A 17,932-nucleotide genomic window follows, 5' to 3' on the forward strand; every position below is an offset into this window, starting at 1 on the left:
AAGTTCACACGATTGGAAAGCGCGATAAAGCACGTATTCCATATAGCCTATATGGTTTCGTACCTCGTCGACCCGTATCGAGTATAATTCTTAAACATTGTCAAGAAATTCTAAAGTAACTTTATCTACATCTATATCATCTCTAATCTCTATAATATGTAAATTCAGAAACGTTAAACTAACGGCCTATATTAAAAAACCTGTATCTGTAGATGCATCGTAATTTTAATTTTACTTTATGGATAACCGATACCTTAATTACAGTAAAATTTAAGTGTCAGTTGCAAATAATTTTGAAAAATTTCGCAAAAAGGTACTTGATATCGAAAAATATGGCAGTCGACCCCGAGTCTAGTTTGTCTCTGAATTAAAAAAAACAACGGATGCGTGACATGCGCGGAAAATTTTAATTTATGTGTAAGTATAAAATAACTTTGTTTTGTTGAAACTTATGGTATTGATGTGTAATGGTAATTATACTAGAGCAGGGTATGTAACTGTACATAATTAGGCATAAAAATACTCGTGTGATCCTTTTATGAAACTCATTTCATTCGTTTCATAAATTCACACTCGTATTTTAATACCACTATATGTAGCAGTCACATAAACTACTATTATAAGGTTCTCCAAAGTAATTCAAACGGGCAGTTATTTAATAGTAAATTAAATACACCTATTAGGAACAGTCGAACGTCAAAGATATATTTACACTTTTGAACTGAGTTATTTGTGATGAGGCGAAATATGTAAGTGTACATAGTGTACATACCTACCTACTAGGTTACTACCTTACCTTACCTATTCAGAATAGTCAGTTAAGTTTGAAACAATGATTGCATCCATACGAAAATTATCATAGGAAACCTTTTTAATATTAAGTACGAGTACTCGTATCGTATCAATAAGATATTGACTTTTATTTGCAAATGCTGTTCTAATTACATAATTCAATAAAACCAAATATAAACTTCACAAATGAACTAAAAATAAACCTTATACCTACCTAACACAAATCCCCCAGGTCTGACCCCTGCGAAAGGGTCCCCATAAGGCAGGCTACATTCCCACTCTGAATGGCGATGCCTACTCTTTGGGCTAGGATTGAGCTAGCTCTAGGGTTACTCATCGTTTCAATGAGTCTTTAGGCTCTGAAAAAGGTTGTGAGCGTCACGGCTCCAAAGCAAGGCATACTAGGGTTTCGTTACTGCAAACGCCGCAAAATAGTCCACATCAGAAAAAAAATTCTACGATTCCAAAACATCTTACTTATACCAACCCAGGATAGATTATTGACAAATCAAATGCAATAAGTATTCGCCATGACCACTGTCCCGCCTTACCTATAGTTACACGCGCATGTCTTCACAGTAAATGCCGGCATTATAATTTACCCAACAATGGTCCTCATGGAACTACTGCGCCGAACAATTCGCCCAAGGCTTTAGGTCAGTACCGAGTTGTCATGTTCACATGACAGCTCTATTGATTCCGCGTTGACTCAGCATGACCAGTATTAATTTGACCTCCACGCATAGTGTTTACAGGGCTTCGAGCCCAACAAAACATTGGTTCCCTAGACGAATGCTCTGTAACTGGAAATGGAGGACACAACTTGTGTACCTATATGCATTTCTGTTAGTCCAATATTGCAAGTTAGAGATAGGAATAAAAGTTTTCGAATCTCGACGATCACGGTAGCCTCTCCGAGCCACACGCATTGCCGCGACTAATTTAAAACAGGCTAATTGTGACGATAATTACACGCTTTTCGAAGGAAACGCTCGTTTTCAGCGATCCGACAGACTAATTATTAAAATATACGTAAAATGCCGAGCATTTGAGTATGTTATGTGTTTCGAGAATTGTTTAAAATGTGACTTTTCGAGTTTGAATATTTTAAGGACTTGCTGTGTGAGAAGCTGGGGTAACGAATGGCTTGGGGCTCAATTAAACACTAAAAAACACAACTAGTGACATGGCCGATTGGTTCTTTTGTGAGATATTTTCGCCTATGCTAGATATTACTTCTTATTACCGCTTACAGAAGTAGGTAGAATCGTTCAAAAAGCTTTTGAACTTGTTCCACCCCCAGAATCTCTACAATGACTGGTCGTGCGGATCGCTGCAACTTGGAGGCCAATTCGAACTTAATGTTGATATCAAAATGATATACTGTAGTAATTATATAAGATTAATATAATGTAATGTTTACCCAGGTATTGGCTATTGTATTTATATATGTGGCTATATATTTTTCATGTCACTAGTCACTATATGATGTTACTGTAAATGTTGTATTGGACTTGGCGTACTTACAGTTTTTATTTTATTTAGAATTTTTGAAATGTCTGTTTCTTTTCATTCGTGCGTGTATTTCGTTCGTACTGTAGTGTGTATGCATGCATAGCTTAGAATATAATGGCATGTACTTGTTATTTAAGTCACAATAAACCTATACTCCTGTCTAAGAGTTCTCCTTTAACGCCCCACATCACAGTACAGCGAGTATCCCAAATTAAGTACCCACATCGCCATACTAAATAGTAGGTACATAGAAAAGTAGATACTTTATGTTAAGAAACTGAAAAGTAGATAGAGTCAGACCAAGCTAAGTTGGCAGCTATTTTCATAGCCCAGTCTGTGCAAGTTTTAAGTAAACGTCAAAATTTCATAGAAGTTTGACGTTTAAAATAACATTTGCACTGTCTGGGCTGTCAAAATCGCTGCCAACTTATCTTGGTCTGACTCTTCTTATGAGCGAGACGCACGGGCGAATGATAACAAAATGAGATTATTTTCACTTCAAAATGGACCTAAGTTTGAATTGGCCTCCAGTTCGTGGGTTCAGCTTACACTGGGAATTAAAACCTTAGGGTTCCGTAGTTAGACCGAGCGGAGTAGGAGTTAGATTAAGAGGCAGCCAATCCAATACTAAGACAGGCCGTCATCGTCAGTGCGAGAGAGTGGCCCATGATACTACATATAGATGGTAACTACAGATGTTGCGACAAGTTGCGAAAAGTTCCTAACAAGTTAAAAAGTTCTGGGAAATTTCATCAAAATTTCATTTTGGAAAAAAAAACGATCGTAATAATGAGAACTTACGAAAGTTTTCCACAAATTATCAAAACTCATATTCGACTGACGTAATTTTTGCTTAGTAGTCTAACCTATAGTTTATTTCTTTAGATAAACGTAAATTATGTGTTTTCAATTTTCGGGTACTTGAAACACTTATCACTTAACTAACCAAGCAGAAAACAGCCTGAATCGGTCCCTCATCGGTCTGGCCTTAACCTATTTCATTTAATCGTGTAATGTTTTCATCTAGTCACGTTTTAGGTTCTTTACTAAGGCGAAGTAATAGTAAATATTTCAAAACTAAATTAATATTGGTCACCTCTAATCATCCCGATATTTCCTACTAGCAAAATAGTACGATACAACTACCAACAACAACTGCCAACAGGACTAATTATATACTTAGTTAAGGCTCAACTTAATTAAGATAATCTCCAAATATAGAGATTGTAACTGAAGAGAGTTCAGACTGTACCTCAACAAAAACAAACACTATACAACAAACAACACTATACAATAAACAGATTATTATTTTTTAATTTCATTGTCACGTCAAGTAAGTAAGTTTTGACACATCTTTACATCTTTATAATACCTTATTCTGGTTTGTTTATATTTTGTTAAATACCAAAAAAAATACCCTAGGGTAGGGTAATTATAATTAAGTCTGCGTACAAAATGCCGTCCCTACCTAGGAACAGTAGTTGCGACTTGCGACAACTGAATTTGCATAAACATCTGACCGATTTGCTCACTTTACTTTCACTCAGATATTTATTCCAGCGGTGATAAATATATCTACCTTATCAAGAACCCATGGTTTGATTGAACCTGTAAACTCTATAAGATACATATCTTTTTGATATTTATCGCGAGCGTAGATCTCATAGTCGTATAAGTTGTGTAATATGGACCAAATGGATGCCATATTGGATTTCAGTTTATATTAATAAAATGTCTAATTGCTACACTTATTTATGACAAGGTTTCATATTAATTCAATTTCCCTTATAATTTGTGTCATTTTATAGCCATATAAAGTAACTATTTATTACTGGATGATTTTAGAGTCGTGAAGATCGTGAAAAAAATATACCTTTGGGCAGACGCCGATACGTTTCGTCAAAGTTTACTTAACTTTACTAAGATGTCCATTCGATTTGTGGTTAGTCCCATGAGGAAATGTGTTTAATATGACCATCTTAACAAATTTTTGACATTCAGGATCACGACTCCAAAACCACCCAGCATAAACTTTAGTTTCTAATTTTCTTTCGTTAGTAGTCAAGGTTTCGTTGAGTGCGTCACATTGGTACAGTCATGTCTGAAAATATCGGTACGAAAAATGTGTCAAAAATATGTATACACTACCTTAATATATGGGCAATAAAGTCGTGTATACATGTTTTTGACGCTTTTCGTATCGATATTTTCAGACGTGACGGTACAACAAGAGTATAATTCATCATGATGATTACCATTTCTAGTAATAAAGTAATCTTATGTGTTAGGTATAGTCTTTAGTTTTCAGGTTGAGCTCGGTAGAGAAGCTATTGTCTATTGTATTATTAGAAACCGTAAACTGGAGGTGCCATAAATAAATATTCAGAACGTTTCTTAAGGGGCTCCTTAGCGCCAATGACCTTCGATCTGAATCCTATAGTTTTCTACTGTTTTGTAGCTTATCATATTAACAGCAACAGCTTTAAGCAATATATCCAATATTTACTTCAAAGTTCATTGTCTTCAAGATTTTTGGCATCAAAGTTGAACAATTTTACGCCAAAAAATTGGTTTTCTGGCCATAACTTTTGTGTTAATTACTTTAAAATTAAAATCTCTAACCAGTTTTTAGAGACGCCAAAGACGAACCCAAATGTGTAGATTTCATACATGTAAAACCCTTCACAGCAATCGAGTAACGAAAAAAGTGTTTTTATAGACAATATTAAAAAAAACATAAATAAATAAGTGTTCAATTCTTCCAAAATCCAGAAGACCAAAATGGAGTTAAAAGATTGAAGAACCGATAGCCGTTTGTCTTGTTATTCTATCTATAGTGCAAACCTAGGTGTAACGACTCAAAACCACGGGGAGCCCCTTAATGATTATCTATTATCATTCTTATGGCGTTAGGCAGTAATAATGAACTTTAATTAACTTTATAATTATTAGCCGATGGTCGTGCCAGTGTGTCGCACAGTGTTGCAGCCACGTGGCCATTTCTCGACAGCTTGTTGCACAACATGCACAATTGCACTTTCATAATAATAGAATACGCTCGTAAACGCCGCTTTTAATGCTTACCTTATTAATTGTGCCGGTACAATTGTCATTATTGTTTGAAATATCTACGATTGTTTTCAAGTCAGTAATACCGCCTCGGGCAGCTTTTCAATTTATCTTATCTTGTCTCGTAGTTGGTTCCGCAAAATGTGCTTTACTCTCTTCTGGGAATTTTTATATGTCGGCGGTCGAACGTAAGATCAGGCAGATCGTTAAATTCCTAGGCAAACCTTTGTCTGTGCACTGAAGTGCCATTAGACTTTCCAGGCTATTAACAAACTATTACTGCGGTGGCAGCATGATTCCATTTTTATCGCTTGTCAGTATACCCGTCACATTTGCGCTTACGTACTTGTTAGAACGTGACAGGCATGGTGACAAATGATAAAAAGCCGACCATCTTAGCTCTACTTAGAACTAGCAAACTTATATGTTTGCCCCTGTCATCATTTCAGGCAGTTTAGAATAGGGTCAATAAAAAATCTGGTACTATCATTATCTTGGTAGCTACCATCGTCCAAAACCACAAATGACAATGCGTAAACCTTTTGGTAAAGCCGAAAGATCCGCTGATGGACTAAGCTGTTGTATAGGGAGCGTGCATGAACTGTAGGAGGCAGCACAGGAGCCGTCAGATTTTTGGCGCGAGGCGTAAATGTGATGTTCATTGTGCCGATGTAGCCCACAAGATGGCAGCACTTACTATGCACAAGAAAACACGTGGCGTGCATGTACATTTAGTACATGTTTATGGTTACGATTCAGGCCACAAGATGGCAGACCCTCCAACGTGCACGGTCCCTATAGTTCGTTTCTTTTAGTATTGAAAAAAAGTAATCAATCTTGACGTGTCTTTTTATTGGAACTTATCGAAAAACGCTTTTTACGAGTAAAAATTAGTTTCTATTACTAATGAAAGCGAAATAATGTAAGTAATTGTATATGATTTATAATTGTTACATATTTGCTGTGACCTATTTTCTAAAAGTGTTTTTTAACGTCAAGATCGCTTACCTCCTTTTTAATGATAAAAAACCGGACAATTGCGAGTCAGACTTGCCCATCGAGGGTTCCGTACTTTTAAGTATTTGTTGTTATAGCGGCAACAGAAATACGGTTCTTGTGATACAGCCTGGTGACAGACGGACAGACAGACGGACGGACAGCGGAGTCTTAGTATTAGGGTCCCGTTTTACACTTTGGGTACGGAGAAATACACGTATCTACCTATTCTCGCATCTAATGATGGTCCGTATGATCCGTCGGTTCATTTTTATGGAGTGAACTGTCACGTTAATTCTTTGTAGACATTTTTTGAAAGTTTAGATCAATTTAGAAATGTAACATTTAAGTATTACAATAAAAATACAGTAAAACATATTTATTCAATTAGGTGCCTAGTTTTTAAATAAAGCCCCATAAAAAAGAGGCTTGAAGGAACCAGAGGGACCATCATTCGATGCGGGAAGTACCTATAGTCATTCTATTGTTGCCTGGTTTCTAACGACGTTGTGTCCATGGTGCAACATGTGGCGCCGTCGGCGCTCAAAAGCTCCGTCTATACGAGTATCACCATCTACCTACATTACAATAAGCTTTCAATCAAAGCTGGGATGTTCCATTATTTCTGTCCCATTCGTCATCAAACTACTCAAATATTTCAATTGTTGCCCGGTTTCCAATGTTGTTGTCCCCGTTGCGAGCCTGGTACGTTATGCAATAGTTGCATAAGACAATGTCGGCGCCGGCGCAAAGCTCTGTCTATTTCACTTTGTAGGCAACTAAACTTATGTTATAATGAGCTTTCCATCAAAGCTGGGATGTATTCCATTAGTTTTATAAACGTTTTTGTAATGGCGTAAAGTTGTGTAAATCTCATAGAAATCGTTTATCAATATTTTCTCCAAAGGCTTCAGATGACCGAACGGCAAACCGCCCAGAAATAGCCCGTCTAGTTAAAGTGTGAGGAAATATTTTTGGAAAAGAAGTTGTGCATCTCCATAAAGAAAAATCAGAAGCGGGTAAATATCGGACGAGAAATTAGGAGTGTGTAAAAAAATAGTGGGAGAAAAGGTCTATAAGAAAAATTTCGATTTTAGAATAAATGCTGTTAGAAATATTTGTGCGTGGTTAAATTGTCTAATGGGAAAATCTGCGAATGGAAAAATCATGAAGTGTATAGGATGTATAGGAATAAATATGTTTGGTGTAAATTAAGAATAGAATTACTCGTAGGGTTAACAAAGAGAGTGAATAAGGGAGAAGTAGAAGAGGGTACAGGAAGGAGTAGACCTCGGCGGACTTTCTCTGGTCAAATCGGGGAAATCTTGAGGAAAGGCCAGGTCAAGAGCACCCTAAATCGACGAGCGTGTATGAGGAATGTTATGAAAGTGAAGGAAGCGAAAGAGGTATGTCAGGATCGTAGCAAGTGGAAATCCGTGGTCTCTGCCTGCCTATCCGGGAAATAGGCGTGATTATATGTATGTATGTGTATGTAAGAATAGGGAAAATGCGACTGGAAATTACGCTGCAGTGAAATAATGATTTTGGGAAAATGATCTAACCAATCTGTCATACGAGTATCATACCCACTTTAAATATAATTATATTTTATTTACAAGTAAAACTTGGAGCAATCACTAGTAGGTAGATGGGAGAAACGTCCATAATTGTGTTTATCGATATAGGAACTCACTACCTGTTATTTAATTTTGCCCCCTTAAATCTAATGTCTCAAGATGATGTCATAACATATATCACCGTTTCTTTCTACATGTCTCGGCTACTGCTGACACGTAGCGTCGACGAGCAATGATGGCCGCCGACGAGCTAATTATCGCCCGTCCTAAACAAACGGAGACATGGCGACCGGTCCCAACACTCCCAACTGGAACGTATGAACCGATTAGAAAGAGCCACATTCAAAACTTTTATTTTATCTACTCGCAGTATCCAGATTCAGAATCATGATTGTTTATAAATATAATTCTAGGCTAGACAAAATGGCATGCGTTTTTAGATAATTTCCTGCTAAGTAGGAACAAGGAATTCAATCGTACAATCAAATGCCGCAATGTATAGCAAATCGGATGAGATTATTGGTGAGAGGTCAATATTATCTTATGGTCAAATGGAAAAAAAATCGTATTGCTTTTTACAGAGTTTTGCTTTGATAATACAACTTTTTAAAATATTTTTCTCAAAAATGTCTAACTGGGTTGCTGGTTAAAAATTAGGTCATGAAGTATACATGTTCCGCCACTTGGAATTATATGGACGCCCGTTTAAAATTAATAATCAGCCTGCAAATAGATACCATCCTCGCCTCGACAATTAATGTACTGTCTGCTAATGTTAATGTTAAACCCACGACTGATTGATAAATAATAATATTGTTTTGCTTTTTTGTTTATTAAATCCATTCCGATTCCTGCCAGAATTAAGATAAGTACAACGCTTACTTAGTCTATGTATTTTTCCGCCTCTTCGGTTACAATCCAACAATCTTTTTTTATAACAATGACTTTATCGGACGTGGGAGAAGCATTTCGTCACGCTCAATATAAAAGACATAAACGCGCACGAAATTAGTGTACGCAAATGGTATTGTAATTAACGTAATTTAATCGTAACTTTGATGACAAAATGGGAACATAAGACATTAAACAACACAATGTTATTTAAAAAAGACTCATTAACAATTTAAACACTGATATTTGACGACCGGTCTGCCCTAGTGGGTAGTGACCCTGCCTATGAAGCCGATGGTCCTGGGTTTGAATCCCGGTAAGGGCAGATATTTGTTCCAGACTCATGGATGTTTTCTATGTAATTAAGTAATTGTATATTATAAATATCTTTGTCCGAGTACCCACAACACAAGCCTTTTTGGCTTACCGTGGGACTTAGTCAATTTGTGTAAGAATGTCCCTATAATATTTATATTTATTATATTTCGTTATCAGTCTGAACTACACTACACTGTGTTTATGACCTCATTCTTTCACTAGTGCCTCACCAAGACAATTAAACAAATGTTTTGTAAGTTGCATTGTTATTGCTGCAGATGGCCAGCCACCGAGATTAAAAATATATTTCTTAGTTGTTTTTCTGGTTTTATAGGAAATTAGCTGCCCCGTTTCCTTGTGTTATAAAACAACCATAAACTTTGGTGTCAAAATATCACATTCATCATCATAATATTCATAATCTTTGACAAAAATGCTTACTATTTAATGGAATATATATAACCGATGTCAAAGACAGCCTGACAAAGAAGAAGAATCAGAAAAAGAGTAATAGTTATTTACGATACAAGTGCGAAAAATAGGAAATTATACTCAAGCTTGTCCTCGAGGTTAGCATTTATCACATGTAGTAACACATACGGTGTCGCCATTCACGCACTTTATTTCGGAGACTTAGCGGCAAAAACATTTGCTCAAACATTTTTTTTTTTTTTTTTTGGCGGGTATATTGTAACTTATCTTACCTGACTTCTACCCGAATTCGCGCCATCATTCACATTTCAGTGCTCCGCCACTCCGCAGGTGAAAAATTACGCCGCGAATAAACGAATAATCATGGTCAAACGTACACGTACGAATTCAAATGATTATGAGTGCATTGCGAGAAAAGTTAAAAAACTCGAACGCATGTTAATTCGTGCACGGCGTAAACGTAGTGATCGACAAGGATCTGCCGCATCGCTGTCGCCGTCTTCCGGATCACAATCGTCGTCGTCCAGTTCATCTTCGTCACGGTCCAGGTCAGCTTCACCGCGCCCGCGGAACCGCGCACCCTCAAGACCTCGTTCGTCGCAGGAGCCGATAATCATTGAAGGTAAAACGCTCACCTAACCGTTTCTTTTGTTCGAATAGACCGTTAATAGTCGTTGCAATGGACATAAAATTAGGAATGCGGGCAGCTCATGGGGCTGTCACTTACCTAATATTGTCACGCAAGGTAGCATTGCAGTCGGCACTAAGGCCAACATCTCTGCTACTACGACTGCGTCATTGGATCATTGTAATTCCTAGACGTATTGAGCGTTACCTTTCTTCAACGGTACAAAGCATTGCAGTCCGCATTGAGGCCGACATCTTTGCTATATATTTATTTAATAAAACATAATATTGTACCGACACCCGTTCTTTTGGGCATATAGCAATGCAGTTAGCATCTAAGGCTAACATCTTTGCTTTTTTTACTACAACGTCAGATCGTTGTATTTCAGACGTGCCCGACAACGAACAGGAATCCAGTGTAAGGGTCATCCACCCCGCGCCCGTCCGGCCAACGGAAAGATTGGCCACACCTCTTCAGATGCGCGCAGCAGAGAGCCCAGCAGCGCCTGCTCCACCGCTGACGAGAAGGTCTGCGCCTGCTTTACTTTCGACAAGCGCCGAGCCAGCCCCGACCCCACAATTATGCGTCGCTCAGGAGGTAAACAACTCACCAACATCGTTGCCGCTAGGCGAGCCAGCTATGGACGCCTCTGACGCAATGGATCTCGACGAAGATCTCCTTAAAATATTAGGGGACGACCCCTCTCAAGTCAGAGTCTACGGCAAGGAGATCAGACCTGATCTTGCAGTACGCTTGCAACATATAGCTACTAATGGGCTAGGTAAAGATACACGTAAGGAACTTTTAGACAGGTACTTACCTCCTGCAAATAGCGCCTTGATTGATGCACCTACCCTCAATCCTGAGGTAAAAGCCGGCGTCCATGAACATGTCTTTAAGAGGGACAAAAGCATAGAAATACGACAGAAACAGATTTCATCTGCAATTTCCGCCTTATCAGAGAGCCTTACCTTGCTCTTGACTGAACAACCAAAGAACACAAAGCTGATACAGCTATTAATGGACTCTTGTAAGATTCTATGTGACAGTCAGCACGCAGAATCGTTAGTTAGGAGGAACTTTATTCTTCATAACTTAAAGAAGGAGCTTAAAGACGAATTACAAACAACCAAAATTGACAAGTTACTCTTCAGTCACGAACTTGCGGAAAAAATAAAAGCCGCTAAGGCCATAAATAAATCAGGAGATGATTTGAAAGCCACACCATCGACCTCAGGTCTGCAGGCTAAGAAGAACAATAATAATAAAGTACCCCCCAAGAATTTAAACTGGCGAGGTCCTCCCCAGAATTATTACAGGCCGAAGGGTACTCAGAGGACGAAGGAGCCTGCACTGAAGAGCCGTCGCGACAACTCCTCGAGAAAATCATCGCATCCGCATCACAGGCGCAGCACCCGCCGATAGATATGGTAAAGTTTGCCGGCCGCTTAGCTCACTTCAGCTATCACTTCACTTCAGTGGTCACTTCTAACTAACGACAAAATTATACTCTCGTGGATACAAGGTTATCAAATACCCTTTTCAAGGCCTGTCGTACAGCGTACGCCACCTGCCCCTAGGGCGTATTCTGATTCAGAGAGAACACAGTTCCGACATTCTGTTAGCGACCTACTATGCATAGGCGCCATTTCGGAATGTCAGAGCTGTGAAGGCCAATTTATATCCCCAGTTTTTTTGGTACCTAAACCGAACGGAAAAATGAGATTTATCTTAAATTTGAAAGAGCTAAACAAATTTATAAATACAAAACATTTTTAAACTTGAAGACCTACGCACGGCCTTGAAATTAATATCTAAGGATAGCTATATGTGTAACCTAGATCTCAAGGACGCGTACTTTTTAATACCAATACATGGATATTTTAAAAAGTACCTTAGATTTACTTTCCAAAATAAATTATATCAGTTCAATGTCTTGCCGTTCGGTTTAAACAACGCACCTTATGTTTTCACTAAAATTATGAAGCCAATCATTAGTCTGCTTAGATCTTGCGGCTATCTGTCCACCGTGTACCTTGACGATTTGTTATTGATATCTAGGTACCCTAATACATGTCTAGAAAATGTATCAGACACTATAAACCTTTTACAATCCCTAGGTTTCATTGTAAACCATGAAAAGAGTAATTTAACACCTCATGCGAGTTGTAAATTTTTGGGATTCATCATAGACTCAAAAAATTTAGAGGTTACTTTACCACTGAAAAGAAATTGAAAAAATTAAATCTGAAATGAACACATTCCGTAATTAGAAACGTTGTTAAATTAGAGATTTTGCTCGTGTTATGGGTTTACTTACTTCGGCATGCCCAGCTGTCGAATATGGTTGGCTTTACACCAAAGAACTAGAGCGTTGTAAATATTTAAATGTAATTGATGATGACAATTTTGATAAGTATATGACAATTATGATAAGTATTGTCTAGAGATCTATAGTGATGCCTCAACTATGGGATGGGGGGGCCGCCTGTGGTAACGACCGGGGTAGTGGGTTGTGGAGCGCCGAAGAACGCTCACAACACATAAATTATTTAGAGATTTTGGCCGCCTTTTTTGGACTTAAAGTTTTCGTAAAGTCTTATCATGACTGTCAAATTCTGTTAAGAATTGACAATACAACGGCTATTTCCTACGTTAACCGCATGGGTGGTGTACAGTTTCCACACCTTACAGACGTAACAAGAAAGTTATACTTTGTTCGCATCTTACATAAGCTCTGCTGATAATGTTATCAGCGTCTGCGATTATGTAATCGCAGACGCTGAATCTCTTCGAGTCTATCCAGATATAGAGTGGGAACTGTCACAATATTAGTTTCAAAAAATTGTAAAAGAATTCGGATCTCCTTATATAGATATTTTTGCAAGTAGAATTAACAAAAAATGTAAAAAATATATTTCATGGCACAGGGATTCTGATGCCTTTAATATAGATGCATTTACAGTGCCGTGGTCAAGTTTCTATTTCTACGGCTTCCCGCCTTTTGCAGTCATTCTTAAGACACTAAGAAAAATAATAAATGACAAAGCTCACGGAATTATCGTAGTCCCACTTTGGCCCACTCAACCGTGGTACCCATTGTTCAAAGCCTATTAGCTTCTAAACCTTTATTTTTTCAAACCGAATAAAGATCTTATTATCTCTCATTCCAGCAACCGAGATATTCACCAAAAGATTACCCTGGTTGCAGGGATCTTATCAGGACGTCGATGATGAAGAAATTTGTACCAGAATCTGCAATATGCATTATGCTGGCCTCTCTGTCAAATAGCTCACTAAAACAATATGATTCTTGTCTCAAGAAATGGTTTTCTTTTTGTATTAATAATCAAGTAGATGTTTACCAAGCATCTGTTCCAAATGTGATTTCTTTTTTAACTGATTTGTACCACTCTGGTGCTCAATATGGAACACTAAATAGTTGCCGGTCTGCTCTTTCATTAATCTTAGGTGCAGACATAGGCAATGATAATCGTATGAAACGTTTTTTCAAAGGCATATTTCGCTTACGTCCACCTTTACCAAAATATAGCATGACCTGGGACACATCTGTAGTTCTGAACTCTCTTGCAAATTGGTATCCAAATGCAACTCTTAATTTAGAAAAAATATCGAAAAAACTTGTAACGCTTCTAGCTTTAACAACAGCACATCGAGTTCAGACTCTTTCCAAAATTAACATTAAGAACATTGAGTTTCATGTCAATGAAATTCATATAAAAATTCCAGATTTAATAAAAACTTCGCGCGTTGGTGTTGCACAACCAACTCTTGTTTTACCATATTTCCGAGAAAGGCCGGAAATATGTCCATGTGCTGCTTTACATTCTTATTTAGATGTGACAAAAACTCTTCGTAGTAGTGATGTCCTATTTGTAAGCTTGAATAAACCACACAGAGCAATAACTTCCCAAACCTTAAGTAGGTGGATTAAGAATACTTTGCAAGAAAGTGGTATTGATATATCAATATTTACAGCCCACAGCACAAGACATGCTGCGACGTCTAGGGCTCATAGATTAGGAGTCAATTTAGATGTAATAAGGAAAACTGCTGGGTGGAGTGGTACCTCCAGCACGTTTGGACGCTTTTATAATAGAATTATTGTTAAAAATATCAATTCCTGTACCTTGGCAAGAAGTATATTAAATGATTCATTGTGTGACAATTAACAAGGTGATAAAATATTGTTTAATTATTTTCTGTTTGATCTTACAGTTGTCCATAATTGGACTAAGAATACATTCTCTTTATAATGATTAACCTGACGTTTTTTCATTCCAAGTATCATTCCTCTCAACATCTACATGTGATAAATGCTAACCTCGAGGACAAGCTTGAGTATAATTAATGATTAAACGAACTTACCTGAAGTGAAGTTCGATCATAATTATACGATTAGCTTGTCCGAAGAGGTTAGCATCCCACCCTCCCTAGGTAAACCCCTAGAGAATTGAAAAGAAGGAGTGAAGATTGCCTCTGAACTAAATGATGGCGCGAATTCGGGTAGAAGTCAGGTAAGATAAGTTACAATATACCCGCCAAAAAAAAAAAAAAAAAATGTTTGAGCAAATGTTTTTGCCGCTAAGTCTCCGAAATAAAGTGCGTGAATGGCGACACCGTATGTGTTACTACATGTGATAAATGCTAACCTCTTCGGACAAGCTAATCGTATAATTATGATCGAACTTCACTTCAGGTAAGTTCGTTTAATCATTAATTCGTAACGAGTGGCGATAAATTAAAACACGTCCGAAGGGAGTGTTTTAAATCGACACGAGTTGCGAATTTCCTATTCGCACATGTATCGTAAACGTTTTACAGTACATAAGACCCTGTACATTTTCGACATAGTTACATAATGTGCTAATTTACACACTAGTGCGGGAAAGTAGCACCATACGTACTGTAAATAAAATTAAAAGAAAATGTTAATAATTATGTGTCAGGAATAAAAACTATTTCAATTCAATTCTATATGACATTTATTCCGACTATTAAACTTCTTCTTCTTCTTCAGGTACCATATCCTCTACGGATGTCGGCTACCACAGTCCGGAACTCTTCTCTATTTGCAGTCTTTCTGCCCAGCGTGGCAGCGTCCATTCCCGTCCAGCTCCTAAGGTTATCCATCCATGTAGTTTTTCTTTTCCCTCTGCCTCTTTTCCCTTCGATTTTTCCCTCTATTATCCCCTTAATAATATTATATTTGCTATGTCTGTATACATGCCCAAAGTAAGCGGTTTTTCTTTTCATTATTGTAAGTACCAATTCTTGTTTCTTTTTCATTCTTTTTAGTACTGCTTGATTAGTGACTTTGTCTCGCCAAGATATCTTAAGCATGCGTCTGTATATCCACATCTCAAAAGCGTCAAGTTTATTAAGCATTTTTTTTTGAGAGCGTCCAACTTTCCGATCCATAAAGAAGTACTGACAGTACATAGCATTTAACCATTCGCCATCTCAATTTTAAATTTATATCCTTGTTTAAGAAAAATGACTTCATTTTCATAAATGTGCTTCGGGCAATTTCTATCCTAGTTTTGATTTCTTTGCTTGGGTCCCATTTATGGTTAACCCAACAGCCTAGGTATTTATATTTTTCTACTCGTTCTATATAATCGTCATCTATTCTGACTGGGTCGCATAGTCTTTTTTTCTTGCTAACTAACATGAATTTTGTTTTTGAGATATTCATCTTCAAACCATATTCCTTTACCTTGGTGTTCAGGTGATTTAGTAAGTACTCTAGATCTTCCTTCGACTCTGCTAAGATAGCTGTATCGTCGGCATATCTTATGTTATTTATTATGGTTCCATTTGATTTTATACCGATGTTAATATCATCTAAAGCTTCTTGAAAAATAAATTCTGAGTATAGATTGAACAGAACAGGTGACAGAATGCAACCTTGCCTGACTCCTTTTAAAATGTTCAGATCTTCCGTGCAATATTGGCCAACTATGATGTGTGCAGTTTGCTTCCAGTACAGGCTTTTTAGAGAATAAAGGTCTTTACTGTCCACCTCGGTTCTATTCAATATCTCTATTAATTTATCATGTTTGACATTATCAAATGCTTTTTCAAAATCTATGAAGCATATATAAACGTCTTTTTTGAATTCTAAACACTGTTGTATCAGTACCTGAACGGCAAGAAGAGCCTCTCTCGTTCCTAATCCGCTTCTGAAGCCAAATTGTGTTTCACTGATGTTTTTGTCAATTTTGTTATATATTCTATAATGAATTATCTTTAAAAATATCTTGAGAACATGACTCATTAAACTTATCAGTCTGTGTTCTCCGCATGTTTTGGCGTTAACTTTTTTGGGTAAGGGCAGAAAGGTGGATGCGAGCCAGTCCTTGGGGAGATTTCCGGTGTCATAAATTTTATTAAATAACCTAGTTAGAGTACGCATGCTATCTCTATTTAAGAGCTTAAGTATTTCAACATGTATTCCATCGGGGCCCACCGCTTTTCCATTCTTCATGGATCTTATTGCTCTTTCAACTTCTTCTACCAGAATTGGTGGTCCTTCTAGTTTTTCTATTTCCTCTTTGTTCTCATTCCATGTGGATCTTTCGTCGTCAAAAAGTTTGCGAATATACGTCGCCCAGCTGTTACATTGTTCCTCTTTGTCCGTAATGAGTTTATTACTGTTATCGACCAATTTTGATGCCAACTTCTTTCTGTCTTTATTTGTAAATTCTTTAATTTTCTTATGCAGGTTAAAGTTGTCATTACATCTATCTAATTTCTCTATTTCGCTACATTTTTCCTCCAAATATTTATCTCTTTCCTTGCGAATTTTGTTCCTTATTAATCTATTTATTTCTTTGTACTGGTTTTCATTATCTGTGAGTTTATACCTTCTACGTTCTTCCATTAACACTAATATTTCGTCTGTTATCCATTCTAATTTTGTAGTTTTATCCTTACTTCCGATACACTCTTTGGCTGACTTTAGTGATATAGTTTTTATACAATCCCATATCTCCTCGATGTTCTCATTTTTGTTTGCTGACTCTAGATGTTCCTTAATGTGACTATTGATGTACTTTTCTGTCGTCTGTTTAACGTACGGTTGCTTTAGTTTATTGATATCAATTCTAGCATTATTCTTGTCGTTTATTTGCATTCTCTTTAACCTTATCTTAAATTTTGCTACCAGAGGGTTATGGTCCGATCCTATGTCGGTCCCTGGATATGTTTTAACGTTAAGAATAGCATTCCTGTATCTAGATTTTATCATTATATAGTCTATTTGGTTTCTGACTATCTTATCGGGTTTGTCCTGTGGCGATATCCATGTATATAACCGTCTCGGTGGATGTTGGAAAAATGTGTTAGTTACTATCATATTTTTCTCGATACAAAACTGTAGCATACGGTCTCCTCTATCATTTCGTTTACCAAGACCAAAAGCCCCGACTGTTTTCTCTACCGCACCTTGGCCAATTTTAGCATTCATGTCTCCTATAACCAGTGTTATCTCTTGAGAGTTGATACTGCTAGTGATGTCTTCTAGGTCTTTGTAGAAATTTTCTATTTCATTATCATTACTTTGTGCTGTAGGAGCGTACACTTGTATTATGTTAAGTTTAAAGGGACTAGCATTTAATTGAAGGAGCAAGCATCTTTCAGAGTATGGGATGTAATTAGTTACGTATTTCACAAGTTCTTTTCTGACTAG

The 17,932-nt window shown here is 37.2% G+C and overlaps 1 protein-coding gene across 3 annotated transcripts; it reads left to right on the plus strand.

The window, feature by feature from the left end:
• Positions 1 to 9,697: 9,697 nt before the first annotated feature.
• Positions 9,698 to 14,502, plus strand: LOC133532477 (uncharacterized). Of its 3 annotated transcripts, none has more exons than XM_061871193.1 (3): positions 9,698 to 10,212; positions 10,607 to 11,648; positions 13,392 to 14,502. In XM_061871193.1, the coding sequence occupies exons 1-2, from the start codon at positions 9,954 to 9,956 to the stop codon at positions 11,641 to 11,643; spliced, it is 1,296 nt and encodes a 431-aa protein (XP_061727177.1). In that variant the 5' UTR covers positions 9,698 to 9,953; the 3' UTR covers positions 11,644 to 11,648; positions 13,392 to 14,502. The 3 variants fall into 3 exon arrangements, with proteins under 3 accessions (XP_061727177.1, XP_061727159.1, XP_061727168.1); XM_061871175.1 differs by having other exon boundaries at positions 10,607 to 10,815; XM_061871184.1 differs by having other exon boundaries at positions 10,607 to 14,502.
• The last annotated feature ends 3,430 nt before the right edge of the window (positions 14,503 to 17,932 follow it).

This window comes from Cydia pomonella, chromosome 2 (genome assembly GCF_033807575.1).
Source record: "Cydia pomonella isolate Wapato2018A chromosome 2, ilCydPomo1, whole genome shotgun sequence".
Lineage (NCBI taxonomy): Eukaryota > Metazoa > Arthropoda > Insecta > Lepidoptera > Tortricidae > Cydia > Cydia pomonella.

Excerpts from the sequence above, each read along its gene's own strand:
- LOC133532477 (XM_061871175.1), top strand. The coding sequence starts at position 9,954 with ATGGTCAAACGTACACGTACGAATTCAAATGATTATGAGTGCATTGCG. Across the intron at positions 10,213-10,606 it reads GGAGCCGATAATCATTGAAG|ACGTGCCCGACAACGAACAG; the intron begins GTAAAACGCTCA and ends GTTGTATTTCAG. Across the intron at positions 10,816-13,391 it reads AATTATGCGTCGCTCAGGAG|CAACCGAGATATTCACCAAA; the intron begins GTAAACAACTCA and ends CTCTCATTCCAG.